This window comes from Pleurodeles waltl, chromosome 10 (genome assembly GCF_031143425.1).
Source record: "Pleurodeles waltl isolate 20211129_DDA chromosome 10, aPleWal1.hap1.20221129, whole genome shotgun sequence".
NCBI classification, from domain to species: Eukaryota; Metazoa; Chordata; class Amphibia; order Caudata; family Salamandridae; genus Pleurodeles; species Pleurodeles waltl.
Genome location: NC_090449.1, coordinates 186,077,263 through 186,098,242, shown reverse-complemented (window position 1 = coordinate 186,098,242; position 20,980 = coordinate 186,077,263). Strand labels below are relative to the sequence as shown.

General features: G+C 44.7%; 1 protein-coding gene across 3 annotated transcripts in view; it reads left to right on the top strand.

The window, feature by feature from the left end:
- CLEC16A (C-type lectin domain containing 16A) overlaps positions 1-20,980 on the top strand; it is a 462,030-nt gene that overhangs the window by 385,595 nt on the left and 55,455 nt on the right. For all 3 annotated transcript variants that reach the window (XM_069210166.1, XM_069210165.1, XM_069210163.1), the window contains exon 22: positions 6,722-6,877. In XM_069210166.1, coding sequence (XP_069066267.1) covers positions 6,722-6,877 — 156 coding nt within the window. The remainder of the gene's footprint in view (positions 1-6,721; positions 6,878-20,980) is intronic.

The following is a 20,980-nucleotide window of genomic DNA, read 5'->3' as shown; positions in this document are numbered from 1 at the left end:
CTCAACCTAGGCATTTGTTTCCCACCTCCAGACTATAGGGAAACTTCTACACTCACTGGGGTTCACTATCAACAAGCTGAAGTAGCACTTGACTCCCTCTCAGATGGTCTCTTGAATCACATCTCTTCTGGACACAGTGCAGTTTCGGACCTCTCCTGCCGAGCTGCCAGTTTAGGATATTCAGCCTCTATCCTGGATTAAAGTGAGACTGACTCTGAAGCTATTGGGCGTCATGGCCTCCTGCATCCCTCTTGTGACACATGCCTGCTGGCATATGAAGGCTCTGCAACAGGAACTAAAGCTCCTGTAGACTAAGTATCAGGGGAATCTCTCCGAAATTGTTCAAATCTCAGAGCGAACTGCAAAAGACCTGCAGTGGTGGCTAACAAACCTCACTGGGTGAGTGGCAGACTCCTCTCCATTCCCCAACCAGAGTTTACTGTGCCCACAGATGCATCCCTTCTGGGCTGGGGTAGTCATTTGGGTGAGTATGAGATCAAAGGAATCTGATCTCGGGCGGAATCTGCACACATTGACCTGTTCAAGCTTCGAGTGATGTGACTGAATTTGAAGGCCTTTCTTCCTTCAGTCATATGAAGGCATGTTTAGGTGTTCGCAGACTGCAGCAAACAGGGTGGGCTGGGGTAGTTGACCCTCTGTCAAGAGGCTCTGCGCCTCTGAACATGGCTGGAACATCCATCAGGACATATCCCAGGAGGTTCAACACCTGGCAGTCTCTCTGAATGCCACGGTGGGCAAACTCAGTCTTCGATGCCTGGCGGATCACAGATGGTGTTGCCATCTAGAGGTGGCACAAGGTCTCTTCCAAGACTGTGGAGAGCCTTGGTTGGATCTGTTTGCCTCTGTCAAGAACGTGCAATGTCAGCAGTTTTGGGCTCAGGAGCTTCCAAGGCAGCGCTTGCTTGGAGATGCTTTTTGTCTCAAGTGGAGCATAGGCATCCTGTACGTTTTTCCACCAATACTATTTCTGCCAAGAGTTTTCAAGAAACTCAGGAATAACCAGGCCCAAACAGACAAACGAGGTGCAGGTCCGTCACTGACATCGGCCAGTGATAGGCGCTGCAGGGCTTGAAGCCAGCCATCTTGGATGACATCCTGCCACACCAGGAGGGAAACCCCACTGCCCGTCCCAGGGGACCCAAGATTCCTCACCCAACACCCCACCCCTGAGAGTTTGGTGGTCCAGGTTTCCACCTTTCATGTTAACCCAGGCGTGTTACCTGCGGCTCCACTGGATAGGGAGTCCAAGAGGCTTGTGACATTTGAGAAGATGTTTTCTTCCGCCAGCCTAGCTTTGCTGTGAACAGCGCATGCCTTATGGGACACTGCTCCCATACTCTGAGGAGGAGGCCCGAGCCATGCTCTCCCAATCAGTTGCAGATGGGAGAGATGCAGAAAAGTTTGCAATCACATGTGAACTCAACATGACCACCTCACTAGGCAGATCGGTTTCGTCGACAGTGGCCCTTAGGCACCACGCTTGGCTACGTACTACTTGTTTTTCAAGGGACGTCACCTCTTCATTGATGGACATGCCCTTTGATGGCTCCCGTCTCTTTGGAGACAAAGCGGACTTGGAATTTTAGAAGTTTACGGACAGCTGGGCTATGGCCCAGTCTTCTGCACCATGCCACACCCAGTCCACTTTTCATCCCTTTCATGGCCACAGAAGGGGCTCTTAACCATGCCAGTTCCTGCCCAGCCGCCATGCTGCGCATTCCTCTCAGCCACTGTGTGGCCATGGGCTCAGTACCCACAGACCATGTAGATAAGGCAGCTAGAGGTCGGGTCAGTCCACCACCCCTTCCTCTGCTGCTTTCTCCAAACTCTCCTAATCTGTCCCTATTCCATCACAGGCACCCAGTTGCTAGCAAGATCCATCATCACCTGCCTCCTGTCAATCTATAACATCAGACAGATGGGTTTTGTAGTTGGTCCGAAAGGGCTGTTTCCTCCCCACATGCCATCATTTCCTGATAGGCTGACAGAGGATCATCTTTCTCTTCTCCGCAAAGAAGTTGGGGCTCTCTCGGCCAAGGGAGCCATAGAAAGGGCCCTGACACCAGAAGTAGATTGTGGTTGCTATTCCTGCTACTTTTTGTTGCCGAAAAAGGATGGAGACCTTTGCCCTATCCTAGACCTTTGGCCCCTAAACTACTTCTTCAAGAAGGAGAAATGCCCATTTGACTCAGGTTCTATTTGCTTTGAACCCAGGAGACTGAATGGTAGAGTTGGTCTTGCATGGTGCATATATTCATATCCCCATCCTGGCTGCCACAGACGTTTCCTGTGTTCACAGAAGCCCACAAGCATTTTCAGTTTGCAGTGCTCACTTTTGGTCTGACCAGCGCCCCTTGGGCTTTCACCAAGGTGATGGCAGTGATTGCGGCTCATCTACGGAGATCAGGGGCGTCAGACTTTTCCTGTCGTGAAAACTGGCTGTTGAAGGGAGGCTTGCCCCAGGCTGTCATCTCCCACCTCCAGACTATGGAGAACCTCCTGCATTCGCTGGGATTAACTATAAACCTGACTCTCTCGACCATGCTCCCTTTAAAAGCTCTTGAATATGGTGCAATTCCGGGCTCATCCTCCTGAGTCCAAGATATTCAGGCTATGATACAGATGTTTCTGCCTATACCCTGGATGTCAGTGAGACTGACTGTAAGGCTGTTGGGACTCATAGCCTCCTGCATCTTGCTTGTACAATATTCCTGCTGGCATATGCGGCCTCCGCAGTGGGACCTAAAGTTCCAATGAGCACAGCATCAGGGGAATCTCTGACCTGGTCCAGATCTCGAAGGGACCTGCGAAAGATCTCCAGTGGTAGCTGACGATCCACGATTTGGTCAGTGGCAGACCCCTCTCCCTTCCCTTCCCCAACCATATCTCACAGTAGTGACTGATGTACCACTCCTGGGATGTGGTGGCCATCTGGGAGAGGTGGATATCAGAGGACTCTGGTCCCTATCAGAATCCGGACTCCACATCAGTCTGCTGAAGTTACGGGTGATCCAACTGGCATTGAAGGCCTTCCTCCCTTCCATAAAGGAAAGGTTGGTGCAGGAGTTCACAGCCAACACCACCGCCATGTGGTATTGCAATAAACAAGGCAGAGTGAGGTTGCGGGCCCTGTATCAAGAAGCCATGAGACATGGCTGGAATATCAGGGCATTTCCCTGATGTTTCAACACCTGGCGGGCTCTCTGAATGCCAGGGTAGATGAACTCAGGCGCAGATGCTTAGCAGATCATGAATGGCAGCTTCATCTGGAGGTGGCGCAAGGTCTCTTTCAGCAGTGGTGATAGCCTTGGTTAGATCCCGTTAGCCTCTGCAGAGAACGTGCAATGTCAGCAGTCTTGCGAGCTGGAGGTTCGAAGCTGTCTCTCGCTCATCGACAGTTTCTGCTTGGAGTGTAGCTCAGGCCTCCTGTACACCTTTCTGCCCATACCACTCCTGCCCAGAGTTCTCAAGAAGATAAAAAATTACCATGTAGAAGTCATCCTTGTGTCACTGGACTAGTCATGGAGAGTTTGGTATACCGAGCTACTGAGCATGGCAAGGTATCCTCCAATCAGGCTGCCCCTTCGAAAGGATCTTCTGTCGCAGCACCAGGGGAATATTCTCCACCCGAAACTGTCCCCTCTCCACCTTCTTGCTTTCGAGCGGCGGCTGTTGACAGCTTTGACCTGCCTCCTGAAGTCTGTGATGTTGTATTGGCAGCGGGCGATCCTCCACCAAGGCGAGTATACCTCTGTGTTAGAAGAAATTTGTGGCTTGACGTTCCAATAGAAATGTTAATCCCCACCTGCTCTTCTTTCTCATGTGCTTCTGTTTGTTCTCTCTCTTGCCCAGCAGGGCACTGCTGTGGGCCCTCTTAAAGGTTATCTTTCTGCTATCTCTTCATTCCTCCGATTACCTGATCAACCCTCTCTTTTCAAATCTCCTATTGTACATAGATTCTTGAAAGGTTTGGTTAATCTTTTTCCCCCTTTTTTTATCATGCCACAGTGGGGCATAAATCTAGTGCTTAAATTCTTAATGTGCACTCCTTTTGAGCAGCTTTACAATTGTCCCAAGCGGGTACTCACCATCAAAACAGATTTCCTTGTAGCTATCACACCTGCCCAACAAGTCAGTGAATTACAGCCCTAGTCTTCCAAACAGCCCTATTTATCCATTCATCTTGACAAAGTCGTGCCTCACACAAAGGCCTCCTTTCTTCCAAAGGTGGCCATGCCCTTTCATGTAGGTCAGCCCATCACCTTGCCTACTTTGTACGCTCTTCCTCACTCTGCTATCGATGAGGAGCATCTTCATCGTCTGGACCCCAAACAAGCGTTGTTGTTCTACCTTGACCGCACACAGGATTTCCAGGTGGATGATCAACTCTTTGTAGTCGTATGTCAGAGCAAAGAAGGGTTGTTCTGGGCAGAAAAGGACCATCTCCAGATGGGTCATGCTCTGCATTAAAATCTGCTACGCATTGGCCCTGAGGCAACCCCCTGTGGACTTGCGTGCTCATTCCACCAGAGCAAAAGCTGCAACCACTTTGTTTGTACATGGAGTTCCAGTCCTGGAAATCTCTCAGGCAGCAACGTCGGCCTCTCTGCACACATTTACTAATCCCTGCTGCCTGGACAGTCGGCCCGTTGTAACGTGCATTTTACCCATTCTAGAGCACGTCTTCGTGTGAAATTGGTCCGCAGACCCTCCTCCAGGAATGGTGTTACTTGGGTATCTATTCTAAGGGAAGGAATATGTAGCTAGAAGTGTCTACCAGGTAAGCAAGTTACTTACCTTCAGTAATGTCTTATCTGGTAGAGACTATATCTAGCTAAAGTTTCCTTACCGACCCACCCATCCTCCCCACTCTGCAAATGGTTTTCAAGGGACAGGGCTATTCCCTTTCAGGGCCCTATTTATCCACACCATTCATCAGTGTACTTCATTGATCCACACTTCTGGTGCGGAAAGTCGTGGAAATTAACTGACGTCAACGCCCCTGGGTGGCACCTATATAAGTGCTGTGGATGCCCCTTCTGGCCCGGACGCCGTCGAAAACACACGCGGAGACAAACGATGCCACCTACATGCGTGCAGAGGTACTGTTCACGAAAAATCTTCCGGACCCAGTCTGACGCCTGCAGATAATTCTAAGGTAAGGAATCTGCAGCTAGATATGGTCTCTAATAGATAAGGCATTACCAAAGGTAAGTAACTTCTTCTTTGGTGGCAATAACATCTGCCCGGAGGGTCAGTGAGCTACTAACTTTGTCATTTCAGCCTCCTTACCATCTACCCAGACAAGCTGGTTCTTCGGACTAGAGCATTCTTCTTGCTGAAGGAGGTCACTCCCTTTCATGTAGGCCAGTCCATCACCCTGCCTATTTTTTACTCTCTGCCTTAGCCCTCCAAAGAAGAGGAGAGACTTCATCGCCTGGAACCAAAAAAATCTTCCTACCATAACTGCATACAAGAGTTCTGGGTGGATGATCAACTTGTTGTGAGGTACCTTAGAGCCAAAGAACGAAAGGCGGTGTAGAAATGGACCTTCTCATGGTAGTTCGTACTCTACATCAAAATCCACTACTCAGTGGCCATAAAGCAACCTACTGAAGGTTTGCAAGCTAATTCTACTAGAGCCAAGGCTGCGACCACTGCTTTAGCTCTCATAGTACCTGTCTTGGATATCTGTCCGGTAGCAATGTGGGGGCTTCCCTGCACACATTTACAAAGCATTACACCTTAACAGTCAAGTCTGTGGAGAAGTGCATTTTGCCCGTTGGGTCCTACAGGACTTTCTAACATAATGTACCCCACCTCCGGGAGATATTGCTTGGGAATTCTAAGGGAGAGAATCTATGGCTAGAAGCCTGTGTCTGATGAACAAGTTACTTAGCTTTAGTAACGCCTTATCTGGTAGAGATTCAATCTAATTGCAAATTACCAAAGGCAAACAACTTGTTCTTTATGGTGCAATGCTTTACCTACTGGAATCAGAAGTACAGATTTTAACTTAAGTAATCAATGATTGCTTATGTTGAGTCTATAACGGTTATAGCATTACCCTTACCTAGGTTTGACAGTTCCTTCTAAACTAAATAAGTGATTTAAAAGGAAATTGATATCCCAAGCGGTAGCATATAGCTGAGGCTAATGTGTTTTGGAGCACTTGAACATAAATTAGGGGTCCATTGATTTCATTTTGGGTGATGGCCTAGTATTTAATCGGCAGCGAAATTATTGCTTTTCACTGTATAACACTGTACCACCAGGCACTCTGTGTTTAAAACAATGTAATGAAAAATTGATGATTTTATTTCAGTAAAGAGTTATAAACCGCCAAACTTTTTTTCAGCTTCACTTGAATGTTTTTCTGTAGTGAAAGTTTAAATGATTATTATCTTATCAAAACAATTAAGTTTTCAAAGTGTAAGGGGAATTCCCCAACCCCTGTGGCATAATTCGTGACATTTTACATCTGCAATTATCTTTTACATTCTGTAAGTAGTTGAGTGTCATTGTAGGCCTCTGTGCTGCCTGTGACCGGAATGGCCTGAAAGATATTCATGCAGTGCAGCAATGGGCGTGACGTTATGCTTGGCTGCTTTAAAATGCTCCATTTGAAACCGCATTTCTAGATTTCAGCCGACGTATCCTTCCCCTCTAATTGAAATAAGGTGTGTTGGATTTTTTGCAGGCTTTGCTGTGGCCCAGTGTATAAACCAGCATAGTCCATCGCCAGCCTCCTCGCCATCCCCTCCTTCCAGCGGCAGCTCCAGCGGAAGTACCGGGCGCTGTGATTCTGTTACAGCAAGCACAACGTCAACTCCTTCCGTAGTTCAGAGCCCATCAGGTATTAAAATGTTATCTACCTTGCTCACAAAACACAGCCTGCGTTATTGACCATTGGAATTATATTAAACTGCAGTGCTTCACACTCCTTTTTTAATCTTTTTTTTGCCTTTGTTGCAGTGGGACGGCACTTTTTTCCTTCTTTTTCTTCCGATTGATCATTTCAGTCCAAAAAGTCGTCATGTTCACCTGCTTTTTTTGCCCATGTGGATATATTGTGGTTAGGTATTTTCATTTTGGTCACACAAATCATAGAGACGTCCACGGTGCCTGCAGCTTATCTTGAGTAACCAAGCAAGCACAAAATGTTCAGCCACAGAAGCTACCGATTCTGATCCTCTGATGTGAACATGAAAATGGATGGTAGTTTGGCATGCGTGTTTACAAAGCACCGCCTAGCTGCAATCGAGTGGTGTAGAGTGGGACTTATAAAGCAAAGGTTACCATTAAGGTACAGGTCACAGGAGATTTTACAAAGCGGTGAATTTCAAGTGGGTGACTTAAGAGAGTTCATGTGCACTGGTGGTGGGTGTTGCATCAAAGGTCGCCCGTCATTTTGGAGAAATTACTTAAAAAACGAAGCACTTGAAAAGCAGAGACAGACATCTGATACATTTCCTTTAGATGTAGATGAACAACCAGGTTTTTTTAATAAACGCAAAGTGGTTGAATTTCTTCTGACACCATCAAAAAGGTGATTGTATTTTGGATATCTGAGATACAGGTAACAAAAAAAATTCGTAAAGCACTTAAATCAGACACGTGATATAAATTGGGGGTTATCCAGGTATTTCTAGATTACAGTTTGTTTTTCTCAGGCTAGACTGATAATCTCAGAATTTCCATTATTATCAGATTTGTCAGATAGCTATTTGTTTTTTTTAACGTACTTTTGAAAGTGATATCCTTCTATTTGAGCCACATAACCGTATCCATCACACATGAAGATTAATATATTTTTATAATAGTTCGAGCTTTTTTAGGTTCCCATATTTTGAAGGGAATTTAAAGAAAGTATTTTCTGCAGCATTTTAAAATGTTATCAGAGGGACTTGTTTTTTCGGACACCACTCTTGATAGCTTTTCAGATCCTCTAGGTCAAATTTTGATGGGAGAGATATTATGGTACAATTTTGTCTGATTTTGTGGTATTAATTCTTGTCCCCCCTGGTCCACCTGATATTCGTACGAAAAAGTGAGCAATTTTTAAAATATGTTGTGTGTTAGAGGAAACTGCCCTCCTCGCGATGAGGTAGTTTTAACTATTCCAGATATGACCAGTTCTAGAACAGGAGAACCATGCAAACCATTATCCCGGTGCAATGTGAAATAGTCACCAAACCTGTTTTTTTGTTGGTTTTCCTGAATATGTGAGTATGAAGCAGGGGGTGTGGAATTTATTAAAATATCTACTTGTCCAGGGGACAGGTTGCTTCTCAAATCTACTTGTCCTGTAAAAAGATCTACTTGTCCCTTTGGTGCCATGTAGTGTGGCGACAAATTATGGCAGCAATCTCATTATGTAAGAGCTCTGATAATAGCCTCTCTGATTATGCCAGGGCTACTACCTTAGTAGGGCTTGAATACTTGCAGTTTCAATCCCTACTGTAGCAATTTCCTTATTTTTCCACCTTTCTGCAGATCTGCATACTGGGGCTGGAGGAAGCAGTAAGCAATAGTTCCAGGGCTGGAATGCCTTTGAGTCTGCAAACCTACTAACCTGCATGTTTTAAAGATTTTCACCAGCTTCTCTCTAATATTTTCCCATAATAAGAAAGGTTGGACATTTACTCCTGACAATGGCAGAATTAGAACTTCTTCCAGGGTTGGGAAGAAAGTGGCTGGAGGGAAAATGAACTTGCAAATGCTCAATAGATTTTCCCATGAGCAAATCTAGACATCGTATTTACCCATGCTAAAATACAGTTCACAAATATTTTATAGGGGTACGACATATACCATGGGTGCACTTTTGTGACTTTCTTTAAGAATTTGGGGCCACATGTCAGTAGGTTCTGATTTGCGACCCGCAAATTGCGAGTCAGAGAGACTCGCAATTTGCGAGTCGCAAATCCGAATGTAGGAATAATCATGAGGTGGGTCACAATTTGCGACCCCCTTGCAAATGGCGGCCCACACAGGGATGGTGGCCTGCGGGAGACAGCAGACCACCATGTCTGTGACTGCTTTTTAATAAGGCAGTTTTTTTTTTTTTTGTAATGCAGTCCGTTTTCCTTAAAGGAAAACGAGATGCATTACAAAAACGAAAAATGAAACGTTTTAGTTTCATTTTTTCAAAGCAGGCAGTGTTCCGCAGGACCACTGCCTGCTCTGAAAAAATGTTTACAGTGACATTCACAATGGGGAAGGGGTCCCATGGGGACCCCTTCCCTTTAACGAAAGTGTTAGCACCCATTTGAAATGGGTGCAAACTGCGATTGGTTTGCGCCCGCGTTCGCGGTCACAAAACAATCTTACATTGCACTGCGAGTCGCAATTAGGAAGGGAACACCCCTTCCTAATTGCGAGTCGCAAACCCGTTTTGCGATTCGGTAACCAGGTTACCGAATCGCAAAACTGGGTTTGTGCATCGCAATGTGCTTTTTGCACGCCGCAAACAGCGAAAGTCGCTGTTTGCGACATGCAAAAAGCTACCTACATGTGGGTCTTGGTCCCTAATTAGGTCTGGTGTTAACAAAACATTTTGTTTTTATTAAACTTCTATTTCTCTCTCTTTCGGCTGGCTTTACTGTGAGCGATCGCATTCTGCTCATCCACAAGGAGCATATTGGCACACAAAGTAGTTTTGTTCAGTTTCAGGAACTACAGTGGCAACCAGTGACGTAACGAAACTGGAGGGTGCCCCTTTGCAAAGAACATGGAGGAACCCCCTCTCCAGACTCACTCAGGCCAGGTGCTGTGCTGAAGGGGCCCCCAGGAGGGCAGCTGCGGGGCCTTTGTTATGCCACTGGTGGCAACGTGTGCTTTTAGAGTTCAACAATTTTTTTTGCCAGTGTTTGTTACAGTGTTGAGGGCCTGATAGCTCCCACAACAATAAAGTGTTACAAAAGCCATGTCAAAACAAGACACGCATTGATGAAACTAAAAGACTTATAAAAATATGTCAGATCAGTTGGCTTTGTCAGTGTTTGTTTATTTTCATGCTTCCCATAATCGTGTTGAAAATGGTTACACTGATTTTCCATTACAAATATTTTTGGGAAATACTAGCATGCACCAACACATTTTACTAAATGACACTTCATTTGCATCTAATCAGAAAGCATTCTGGAAGAATTATACTTAGCCTCATAGCCTAAACTTTTCAAACATGTGTATACACGTTTGTTTTGTACTGGAACCAACGTCAGTAGTGAAGTGTGACCTTAAAACATTTATTTACAGCACTCACCCTAATAATGAAGGATTTCAAATAATGAACCATAAATACAAGTTCGAACAGCATTATCTTTTGGAAACACATTACCTCAACTGCAGAGAGTTCCACTCTCTGTAAACAGGCAGCCAAAGGGTTTGTGCTGCAGAGGGTTGGGTCTACTTGTCCCAAGGACAAAGTAAACATAAAAACTTGTTGCCCTTGACCCCAAACAAGATGTCCCGGGCGTCGGGCAATAGGAATTCCACATCCCTGATGAAGACAGGGAACAAATAAATAGGCATGCCAGGGCGCAGCATAACAATGGAAGAGCCTTAACTCATAATGTTAGTCTCTGGTTTTGCTATATGATCATTACTTCCACTGAAATACATTGGTCACTAAAGCATCTCCCTCACGCTGCTTCACATTCCCACCAACAAGCATAATCAACTTCAGACAGCGTTGTGCCTGAGAAGCAGATAGATTGTACTATTTAGTAAGGCAAACATGCAGGACCACACAAGAAACAAGTAGAACTGGTAATGTATTATTGATTGCAGGTTTCCGAAATATTTATTAAAGTTTGGTTTTGTATAAGAAATCCCTGAGATCTCTCTGATTCCACTGTAGAACATTGTCATCAAATGTCTTGTCCACAACAACTGGTTCAATCTGAATGCCACCCTCAACGCAAGCAAGACCACTTCAGCGTAAAGAAAACGATCAACCTTGGCACCCACATTACATTGTGTCCAGGGTTAAAACCATCAGGAAAGCATGCATGAAATGCAGCAGCATCATCGCTGAGCTGGAAACTTAAATATATATATATATATATATATCTCCAAACAAGCTGGTCTTATGAACAGAGCACTCTATCTGCTGGTGCCAGCGTGGAATTCCGATCACACACCCTCATATTTCTTCACAAATTATGCTGCACTCCCAGAGGTAAAAAAGAAATCCTCATTTATTGAAAATGACAACTTATGTCAGATTTCTTCCAAAGCATATTCTCAGATCCCACAACGCGTTTCAAAGTTTGTCTTCATGAGGTGGTTCTGATCTGCATTCACACGTTGTTCCAGTTAACCTGCCTTTATAAATGCAGGGGCATCATGGTGCTTGTAGTATAAATATCCAAACTACGTGTGAGTCATTGTAAATCATTTTATATGTATCACTACTTCTTGTTGTCAATACTGCACTGAATAGAATTTTCACGCACACTGCCACATAAACACAAGTCCCAGTGATGGCGAGGAGATACTTATCTACTGCGTTGGTATTTGCCCATGGAAGACCAGGAAATGAAGCAGACTTCTTAAGGGCCTGTGCCACTTTGAGATTCTTGATAAGAAACCTGCCATAAGTTTTAATTTTCAATCAAAGAGGATTGCCATATTTTACCTCTGGGAGTGCAGCGTAATTTGTGAAGAAATATATATATATATATATATATATATATATATATATATATATATATATATACATATATATTTATTTATTTATTTGATGGCATGTGCAGCTGCATATACACATGCTGTGCATATATCACCATCTAGAGTTGGGTTTGTTATAAGTTGTTTTTCTTTGAAGAAGCTTTTTCGAGTCAGAAGATCAAATGACTCCTCCTCTCGGTGATAGTGCGCATGGGCATCGAGTCCTTTGTTAGATGGTTTTCTTTAAGCTGTCTGGATCAGACGTGTTCCCTCTCGCTCCGGTAGATCTCGGTTTGGTACCATCTGAACTTCTCTATCTTGTCCTTCAACATCAGTATCGTTTTTCAAATGCGTTTCTCACTACACTCAATCCGATTGTAGCATCGAGATCGATTAAACGCCCTTTCAGGCGCCCGCGCCGTTCTCGGGCCTACTGTGTCACAGGCTCATGGATCGGATCCATTTTGATTCTGTCCTCAGTGCCACGCCAAGTTCCCCTACACTGACCAGCACTCGTTATTTAACCTCTGCCTCTCTCTGAACAAAGAGACCTGCGAGGCGTGCCGATCCTTCTGACCCTAGAAGACCTTACGGGATCGAAGAGCAAGACGGCTAGAGATGGCATCGAAGTCAGTGGAACAAACACCCGACATCTTCGGTGAGGAACAGGCACAGACTACAGTGTCCATCCCAGACTCTGACTCCGACCGCGACTCAGATGGGGACAGCCAAATTATTCCTGCGGCGCAGTACGTGAGTACACCGGCTCCTTCCCAAAAACAGATTAAAAAGTCACAAGAGGCCTTTGGTCCACCACTGCTTGCTGGCCATGGTCCGATCCAAAAACAACTATATTGTCGACCAACCCTGGGGTTCGACGCCGAAAAAGGCCAAAACTCACTCCACCGAGCAGACTACTGCAACTGTTTCGGCATCGAGTGGAAAGATGGAGGCTTCCAGTTAGGAACCAAGACGGATACATACCACATCAGAGCAGAAACATCCATGCTCCTCTTCGGAGCGTTAACATCCAAGTTCCTCCTCGGAGCTGAAAAATCTTTCACCCGCTCAAACCAATATTTGGGCTTGGTTAGAGCATTCCATCACTAAGCTTTCTCGGCACTATTGGTGGGAAGCAAACAAGTTCCATCTTCAGAACAGGAAACATATGAGACAGACATTAGACCAATTCTTGAGGTCATGGACTATAAACAAAGGAGAATAAAGATCCAAAAGGGTACAGGGAAGATTATTGCCTCTCCTCCTCCTATAACAAAGAGGAAACTAACATTCCAACAAACTTTGGAAGCTGGCTCTTCACGGGCACAGATATTTAAACATAAGGAAAAGCCAAAGACTATGCATCAGCCTTCTCCACCACATTCGCCCTTTCTTCCCTCATCTCCACCACCTCACACTCCACCACCATCACCTACACAGTTTTCCACACAGTCTCCGGTCTCATCACATGGTGATTATATGGGTGATAACACTTATAACATGGATCCATGGGATATGTCTGATTCTGACTCAATTCCATCAAATGACCCAGATCTGTATCCCACAAGGCCGTCTCCACCTGAAGACACGACGGCCTATATTCAGGTAATTTCCAGGGCAGCCAGTTACCACAACGTACACATGCACTCTGAGCCCATAGAGGAGGATTTCTTATTCAATACTCTTTCCTCTATGCATATGCGATTCCAATGTTTGCCAATGTTACCTGGTATGTTAAAAATGCTGACAACATTTTTAAAGAGCCAGCAGAAGCAAGGGTATTAACACCTAGGGTGGACAAAAAATATAAAGCTGCATCATCTGATCTAGTCTTTATATCACAACAACAGCCACCTGATTCCACCGTGGTCAGTGCAGCTAGAAAAAGAGCAGTCAGTTAGTCCAAGGGGGATGCTCATCCCGCTGATAAGGAAAGCTGCAAATTTGATGCAGCAGGCAAAAGGGTGGCAACTCAAGCTGCAAATCAATGGAGAATTGCCAATTCCCAAGCTTTTTTAGCCAGGTACGATAGGGCACATTGGGACAAGATGCAGGAGTTTCTTCGGGACATCCCTACAGAACATCAGAAAAGAGAGCAGCAGTTAGTGGCAGAAGGACAAGCTATTGCCAACAATCAGATTAGATCGGCACTAGACGTAGCCGACACTGCTGCTAGGGGTATAAACACTAGTGTCATGATCAGAAGGCCATGCTTGGTTGCAGTCCTCCGGTTCCAAACCTGAAATACAACAAGCGGTCCTTAATATGCCATTTAATAAACAGCAACTATTTGGACCTGAGGTGGACATCACCATTGAGAAATTAAAAAAGGACTCTGATACTGCAAAGGCCATGGGTGACTTTTATATAACACATTTTCGGGGTACTTTTCGCAAGCCCCAGTACAGAGGAGGTTTTAAACCCCAGACATCAGAGACCTCTACGTCCCAACAAATACAGGGGCAACAATATTATTCCAGAGGATCTTTCAGGGGCTCCTATAGAGGACACAATTTCAGATCTAGGGGCAAATCCACTGCCACAAGAGGTTCCTCCACCTCTTAAAAGCAGTGACTTCCTATGCATCCCCACACAGCACACATCTCCTGTGGGAGGAAGACTGCAATATTTCCATCGTCATTGGCAACAGATAACATCAGATCAATGGGTACTGTCAATTATCCACAATGGGTATTGCCTAGAACTCATCTCCACTCCACCAAACATCACCCCTCATTCACATAGGCTTTCTCCAGAACACATGGTTCTGTTAAAATGAGGTAGAATCTCTTCTACCCAAAGGGGCAATAGAGATAGTTCCCATAAACCAACAAGGGACAGCAGTATATTCTCTATACTTCTTGATGCAAAAAAGGATGGCACTCTCAGACTAATCCTCGTTCTTAGACCTCTCAATCAGTACATTCTCTCAGAACATTTCCACATGGTCACTCTACAAGATGTCATTCCCTTGTTACAAGACTACATGACAGCATTACATCTAATAGATGCTTACTTCCACATTCATATACATCCAGCACACCACAAGTACTTAAGTTTTTTGATAGCAGGAAAGCACTATCAATTCTTAGTGCTTCCCTTTGGAGTAACAACAGCACCAAGGGTATTCACAAAATGCCTAGCAGTGGTTGCAGCATACCTCAGAAGACAATACATACATGTCTTCCCCTGTTTAGATGACTGGCTCATAAAAGCCAGCTCCATTCAAACCTGTCAACAACACACACAATATGCAATAGATACTCTTCCCAGGATAGAGTTCACAGTCAATTACCAGAAATCTCACCCTCGGCCAGCACACACCCATCCATATCTAGGAGCAATTCTTTACACTCAATCAGCATTAACCTTCTCAGATTCACAACTAATTCAAGCGTTCCACACTCTCATGTCCCAATTACAGTTCAATCAAATTTACACAGTAAGATTTGTCATGAAGTTATTGTGAATGATGGCATCATGCATAGCAGTAATGCCCAGTGCATGTCTAAACATGAGACCCCCACAGCAATGGTCTCAGGCATTGAGTCAATTTCACAATTTAGTGTTGTTGGACCACCAGACTTACAACTCCTTGCAGTGGTGGAATCATACCAACTTATCAAAGAGACGGCCATTTCAGGACCCAGTGCCTCAGACCATAATCACCACAGATGCATTCAGTGACAGGTTGGGGAGCCCATCGCAACAATCTTAAAATTCAGGGAGAATGGGACTCAATCCAGCAGACTTACCACATACATCACTTGGAATTGCTAGCAATCAGAGCATTCCTACCACAAATCACACACAAAACAGTGTTGATAAGGACAGACAACATGACAACAATTTATTGTCTGCAAAACCAGGGGGGCACATATTCATCTCAATTGTCCCTTCCAGCACAAACAATTTGGAAATGGGAGATTCACACTTGCATTCAACTTTTAGCAGGGATACACAACCAACTAGCGGACCTCTTAAGGAGGATGCAGCAACAAATACACAAAATGGAGATTCAGCCACATGTAATTCAACAATACTTTCACCTGTGGGAAATACCAAACATAGATCTCTTTGCAACAAGCGAAAACGCCAAATGCCCAAAACTGCGCGTCCAGGTACCCACACCCTCAATCCAACGTCAATGCTTTATCGATCAATTCATCAGGGATATTTGCTTACGCTTTTCCCCCTCTTCCACTAATTCCATTTCTGGTCAACAAAATCAGTCACACCTCCCTCACTATGATACTCATAGTTCCCATGTGGGCACGTCAACACTGGTACACAACACTGTTGGATCTATCTGTATTACCACATTGCAAGCTTCCAAACAGACCAGATGTATTAACTCAGAGCAAAGGTCAAATCAGGCACCCCAATCCCAGTGTGCTCAACATGGTGATTTGGCTCCTGAAGTCATAGAATTTGGATATTCACAGCTCCCATTAGAATGTATGAACATTCTAAAGGAAGCACACAAACCTTCAACTAGACAGTAATATGCAGCTATATCGAACCATTTTGTATAATACTGTCAACCTAAAAACATTGACTCACTTAAAGCATCAGTACAGTGTATTGTTTATCTGCTTCACTTACAAAAAGCAAATCTAGCGTATTCATCTATTAAAATTAATTTAGCAACAATATCAACTTACCCCCAAAACAGGCAACATAATTCTCTGTTTAGAATACCTGTCATAAAAGCTATTATGGAAGGCCTTAAAAGAGTTATTCTACCTAGAACTCCACCAGTTCCTTCCTGGAAACTCAATATTGTACTCGAAAGACTTATGGGTCCACCATTTGAAACTATGCATTCTTTCGCTCTTCAATTTCTCTCAGGGAAAGGTGCTTTCCTAGTAGCAGTTAAGGAGAGTAAGTGAAATTCAAGCATTCACTCTAGAACAACGTTTCTTCCAAATTCACAAACACAAAATAGTGCTTAGAAAACATCCAAAATTTCTACCACAGAGTGGTGTTACCATTTCACATGAATCAGTCCGAGGAATTGCCAGTCTTCTTTCCTCAGCCATATTCAGGCCCTGATTATGAACACAGCGGTTGACACCGCCGTGGTCATGCTGGCGGTCTTTCTATAGACCGCCAGCCCCCCTGGTGCCCCGCCGGCCGTATAATATGCATTCTGCTGGGCCAGCGTGCAGAAACATTGTTTCCGCCCGCCGGCCCAGCAGAATGCCTGGCCGGGACATTGCCAGATCACTGCCCGTAAATCGGGCAGTGACCTGCGCGATGGGGCACTGCACAGGGGCCTCTGCACTGCCCATGCCAAGTGCATGGGCAGTGCAGGGGCCCCCAGGCAGGCCCCGGAGCACCCCTTCCGCCAGCCTTTCCCTGGTGGGAAAGGCTGGAGGAAATTGGGATTATTATCCGAGGGGCAGCAGCACTGCCCTGTCGGATAATTATGCCGTCCACCGTCAGGCTGCCTGTCGGAGGCAGCCTAGCAGTGGAGGAGGCCCTCCCTGTCTTCATTATGTGGCGGTCTGGACCGCCATGCCGAATGGTGGAATTTACCGCCGGCATGGCAGCCCAGACCGCCAACATCATAATGGGGCCTTAGTTGCTGAAAGAGCTCTTCACACTCTCTCTCTCAAGAGTTCTCATCTATTATATATACAGAAAAAAAGATTTAGGAAAAACAAAACAACTTTTTGTGCCCTTCAACAGCCTCATAAGGAAATCCTATTTCAAAACAAGGATTAGCCAGATGGATTGTAAAGTGTATTCAAACTTGCTATCTTAAAGCTAAAAGGCAATTGTTAGTAACTCCTAAAGCACATTCTACTAGAAAGAAAGGAGCTTCAATTGTATTTTTAGGAAATATACCAATGGCAGACATATGTAAAAGAGCCACATGTCCCACACCACACACATTTACTAAACCCTACTGTGTGGATGTGTTATCTCACAAACAAGCACATGTTGGTCAAGCAGTGCTTAAAACACTATTTCAAACTACTCCAACTCCTACAGGCTAGCCACCGCTTACTTAGGAGGGGACTGCTTTTCATTCTATGCACAGCATGTGTATCTGCAGCTACGCATGCCATAGAACGGAAAATGTCACTTACCCAGTGTACATCTGTTCGTGGCATGTAGTGCTGCAGATTCACATGCGCCCTCCCTCCTCCCCGGAAGCCTGTAGCCGTTGTAGTACTTTATTATGTAAATATGTATATACATTGCATTGACATCTTCTTAACTTACTATATATCTGTACAAATACATTGCTTCACTCCTTACTTTACCCTCCTGTGGGAAAACAGTCTAACAAAGGATTCGATGCCCATGCGCACTATCACAGAGAGGAGGAGTCACTCGATCTTGTGACTCGAAAAACCTTCTTCGAAGAAAAACAACTTGTAACACTCCTATCCCAACACTAGATGGCGATATATGCACAGCATGTGAATCTGTGGCACTACATGCCACAAACAGATACACACTGGGTAAGTGACGTTTTCCATATATATTTATTTTATGGCATCCTAATGTTTATTTTGGCTCTGGTGCCATGCTTATGTAGGTCCTGACCTGGAAGGGTACACCAATAATACCTTCATTGTGGGCAGTGGATTACTGTGGCGTTCCTGGTTATAGTGCATAAAGGAGTGCTGGCAGCATAATACATTTTTTTTTTTTTTAAGAAGAGATCACTAATGCTGCCACTGTCCTTCCAACATCATGATCCCGGAATCAAAGGGGAACTTCCAGGGTTTTCAAAGGGATGGTATCTGCTACCCCTCATGTGCCATTAATGTTGTTCTTGGCTAACATGAAGTTGAAGACAGCAGCTACTAATTTTATGCCTCTTCTGTAAGTGTCTGTTTGAGGAGGTTGGCACTTGGGTCCTGGGTTTAGCTTCTCCTTTAGCAATGAATTTATGATTTTGTGTTGGCTTTTATACTGAAGATAATGTTTGATGACATATTTACTTGGCTCAATTTGATAGCTGACATCTTTAAGGAGCGTTGTTAGATTCTATTGTGTTGACCATTGACTGTTTTCTTAATGAGTTTGTAGATCACAATGTATGTATGTATGCTTTGGTAATTCTAAAGCGTGAATATAGGTGGCTCACAATGGAGCACTGTGCCGGGAGACATGCTGCAGTGACAGCAAATAAGGCAACAGAGTGGGAAACGTACAGCTAGTGGAAGTGTGTGAAATCAGCCTAAGAAAGTGTTTCTGGCAGAGGTGAGTTTTTCAGTTGCTTCCTGAATATTACATGGGTTTGTGCTGTTCTGATGTCAGAAGGGTTGTTCTCCCAGCTCCTAGGAGTGTAGGCTGAGAAGGATTGTTTTCTCCTTCGTGCACTGTTTATTCTCTAATCTAATGATGTCAGAGATCTCATCTAGCATTGACCTCCAGATACTTTTACTTTGTTAGCTAGATTAAAAGGGTTCTTGCTTTAGAAAGCCTTGTAAGTGATGCAGCCGATCTTGATGATGATTTGGGATGCCCTCTCAATTCATTCCATTCATGGATGTGGTACTGGGCACCACATCAAAACAAGCCTTTGCTCTTCCTCAAAGGGTTCAAGTTATTCAGGCTGTGAGTCATATGTTCCAGAATGGAGTGATCATTCCATTCCTGAGGGTCTTACACCTGCTTCGTCTGCTGGCCTCCTACCTCTGTTGGCCACCATTGCACCCTGGCACATGACAGCCCTCCAATGGTGCCTCAGGAGGCACTGATTCAATCACAACAAAGATCTTCAATTCTGCTTCAAAATCTCTATGGACACTGCAGTGGACTTGCAGTTTTGGTTTGTGAACAGCAGCCTTTCTTATGGGAAGCTGTTTCACCCTCTTTCTCAGGTTGCCACAGTAAACATGGATGCACCCACTCTATGGTGGGGTACTCCTCTGCAGGAATTGGAAATTAGAGGCCTCTGGTCCCCAGAAGAACTGATTTTATGCATTAGTCTGTTAGAATTATGGGTACTACACCTGGCTTTCAAGGTCTTCTTCCTTTCCCTTTGCGCTCAGTTAGTCCAAATAATACAACCATGATGTGTTATATAAACAAGGGGGGGAGTGCGGTTGTATCTTTTCAGATGAGATGCTCTATGTCCAGGCTAAGGACCGTCAGATTTACCTAGTGGCATATCACCTGTCCATAGTTCTCAACATGTGAGCGACCAATCTCAGGCGTGTCATCATGCTGACTTCAAATGTCCTCTCCATACAGCGGTATTCCACATTATTTCCAAATGGCGGGGGACTTCTCAGATAGAGTACTTCAGGGAACGCTCATTGCCTGAAATTCTGTGTCGTCCAGTATCTGATGCAGGGGGGGATGCATTTCGCTAGAAGTTGAACTTTCCCTTCTTTATGTGTTTCCCCCATACACTTGATCCCTTTCATCTTAAGGAAAATTTGCCTGGGTCAGGCCCAAGTAATTCTAATCACCCCAGATTGGCCATGGTAGACAGAACTCATTCACCTTTCCCTATGCCCTCCACTCCATATCCTTCACAGGGCAGGCCTCTCGTAGCAGCAGGTTCTGCACCCCAGCCTTGAGAGCCTTGACTTGCATGCCTGCAGATTCAGAGTTGCAACCGGCATTCATTCTCTTTACGTCCTGAAGTGGTGGATGTTATTTTATGTTCGAGAAGACACTCCACTAAAACTTAATTCTTGCAGATTGAACAAATTTGTTAAATAGTTTACAGAAAAGTTCACAGATCTTCTTCAGGCTCCCCTGTCTGATATTCTGCATTTTGCCCTTGACGGCCCAGCAGGGCTGTGCAGTAGCTACTGTTACAGGTTATTTCTCAGCTTAATCAGATTTCTTATCTCTAAGAGACAAACCATCCCTCTGTATATCTCCCATTGTCATGAGATTCCCAAGTAGTGTCACCAATAAATACCCTCCTACTCCCTCTATTATCCCACAATAGGATCTCAGTTTAATTCTTAATTTTATAATGTGTTCCAGGTTTGAACAATTGCACAGTTGTCCCTTTCACTTACTGACACTAAAACCGATTATCTTAATCGCTGTCATGTCAGCAACATGGGCAAGCTGGTGTCAAGAACCAGGGCTGTCTTTCTGCCCAAAGTGGTTACCCCTTACTGTTAGGCTAGTCCATTACCCTTTTAACATCTACCATTCGTTAAGTTTCTACATGGAAAGAACACACAAGTAATTTTAGATTAGATGATCAACTGTTTATGGGATATGTTGCGACGATGAAAGGCAAGGCAATCCACAGGAGAACATTGTCAAGATGGATAATCCTGTCCATCAA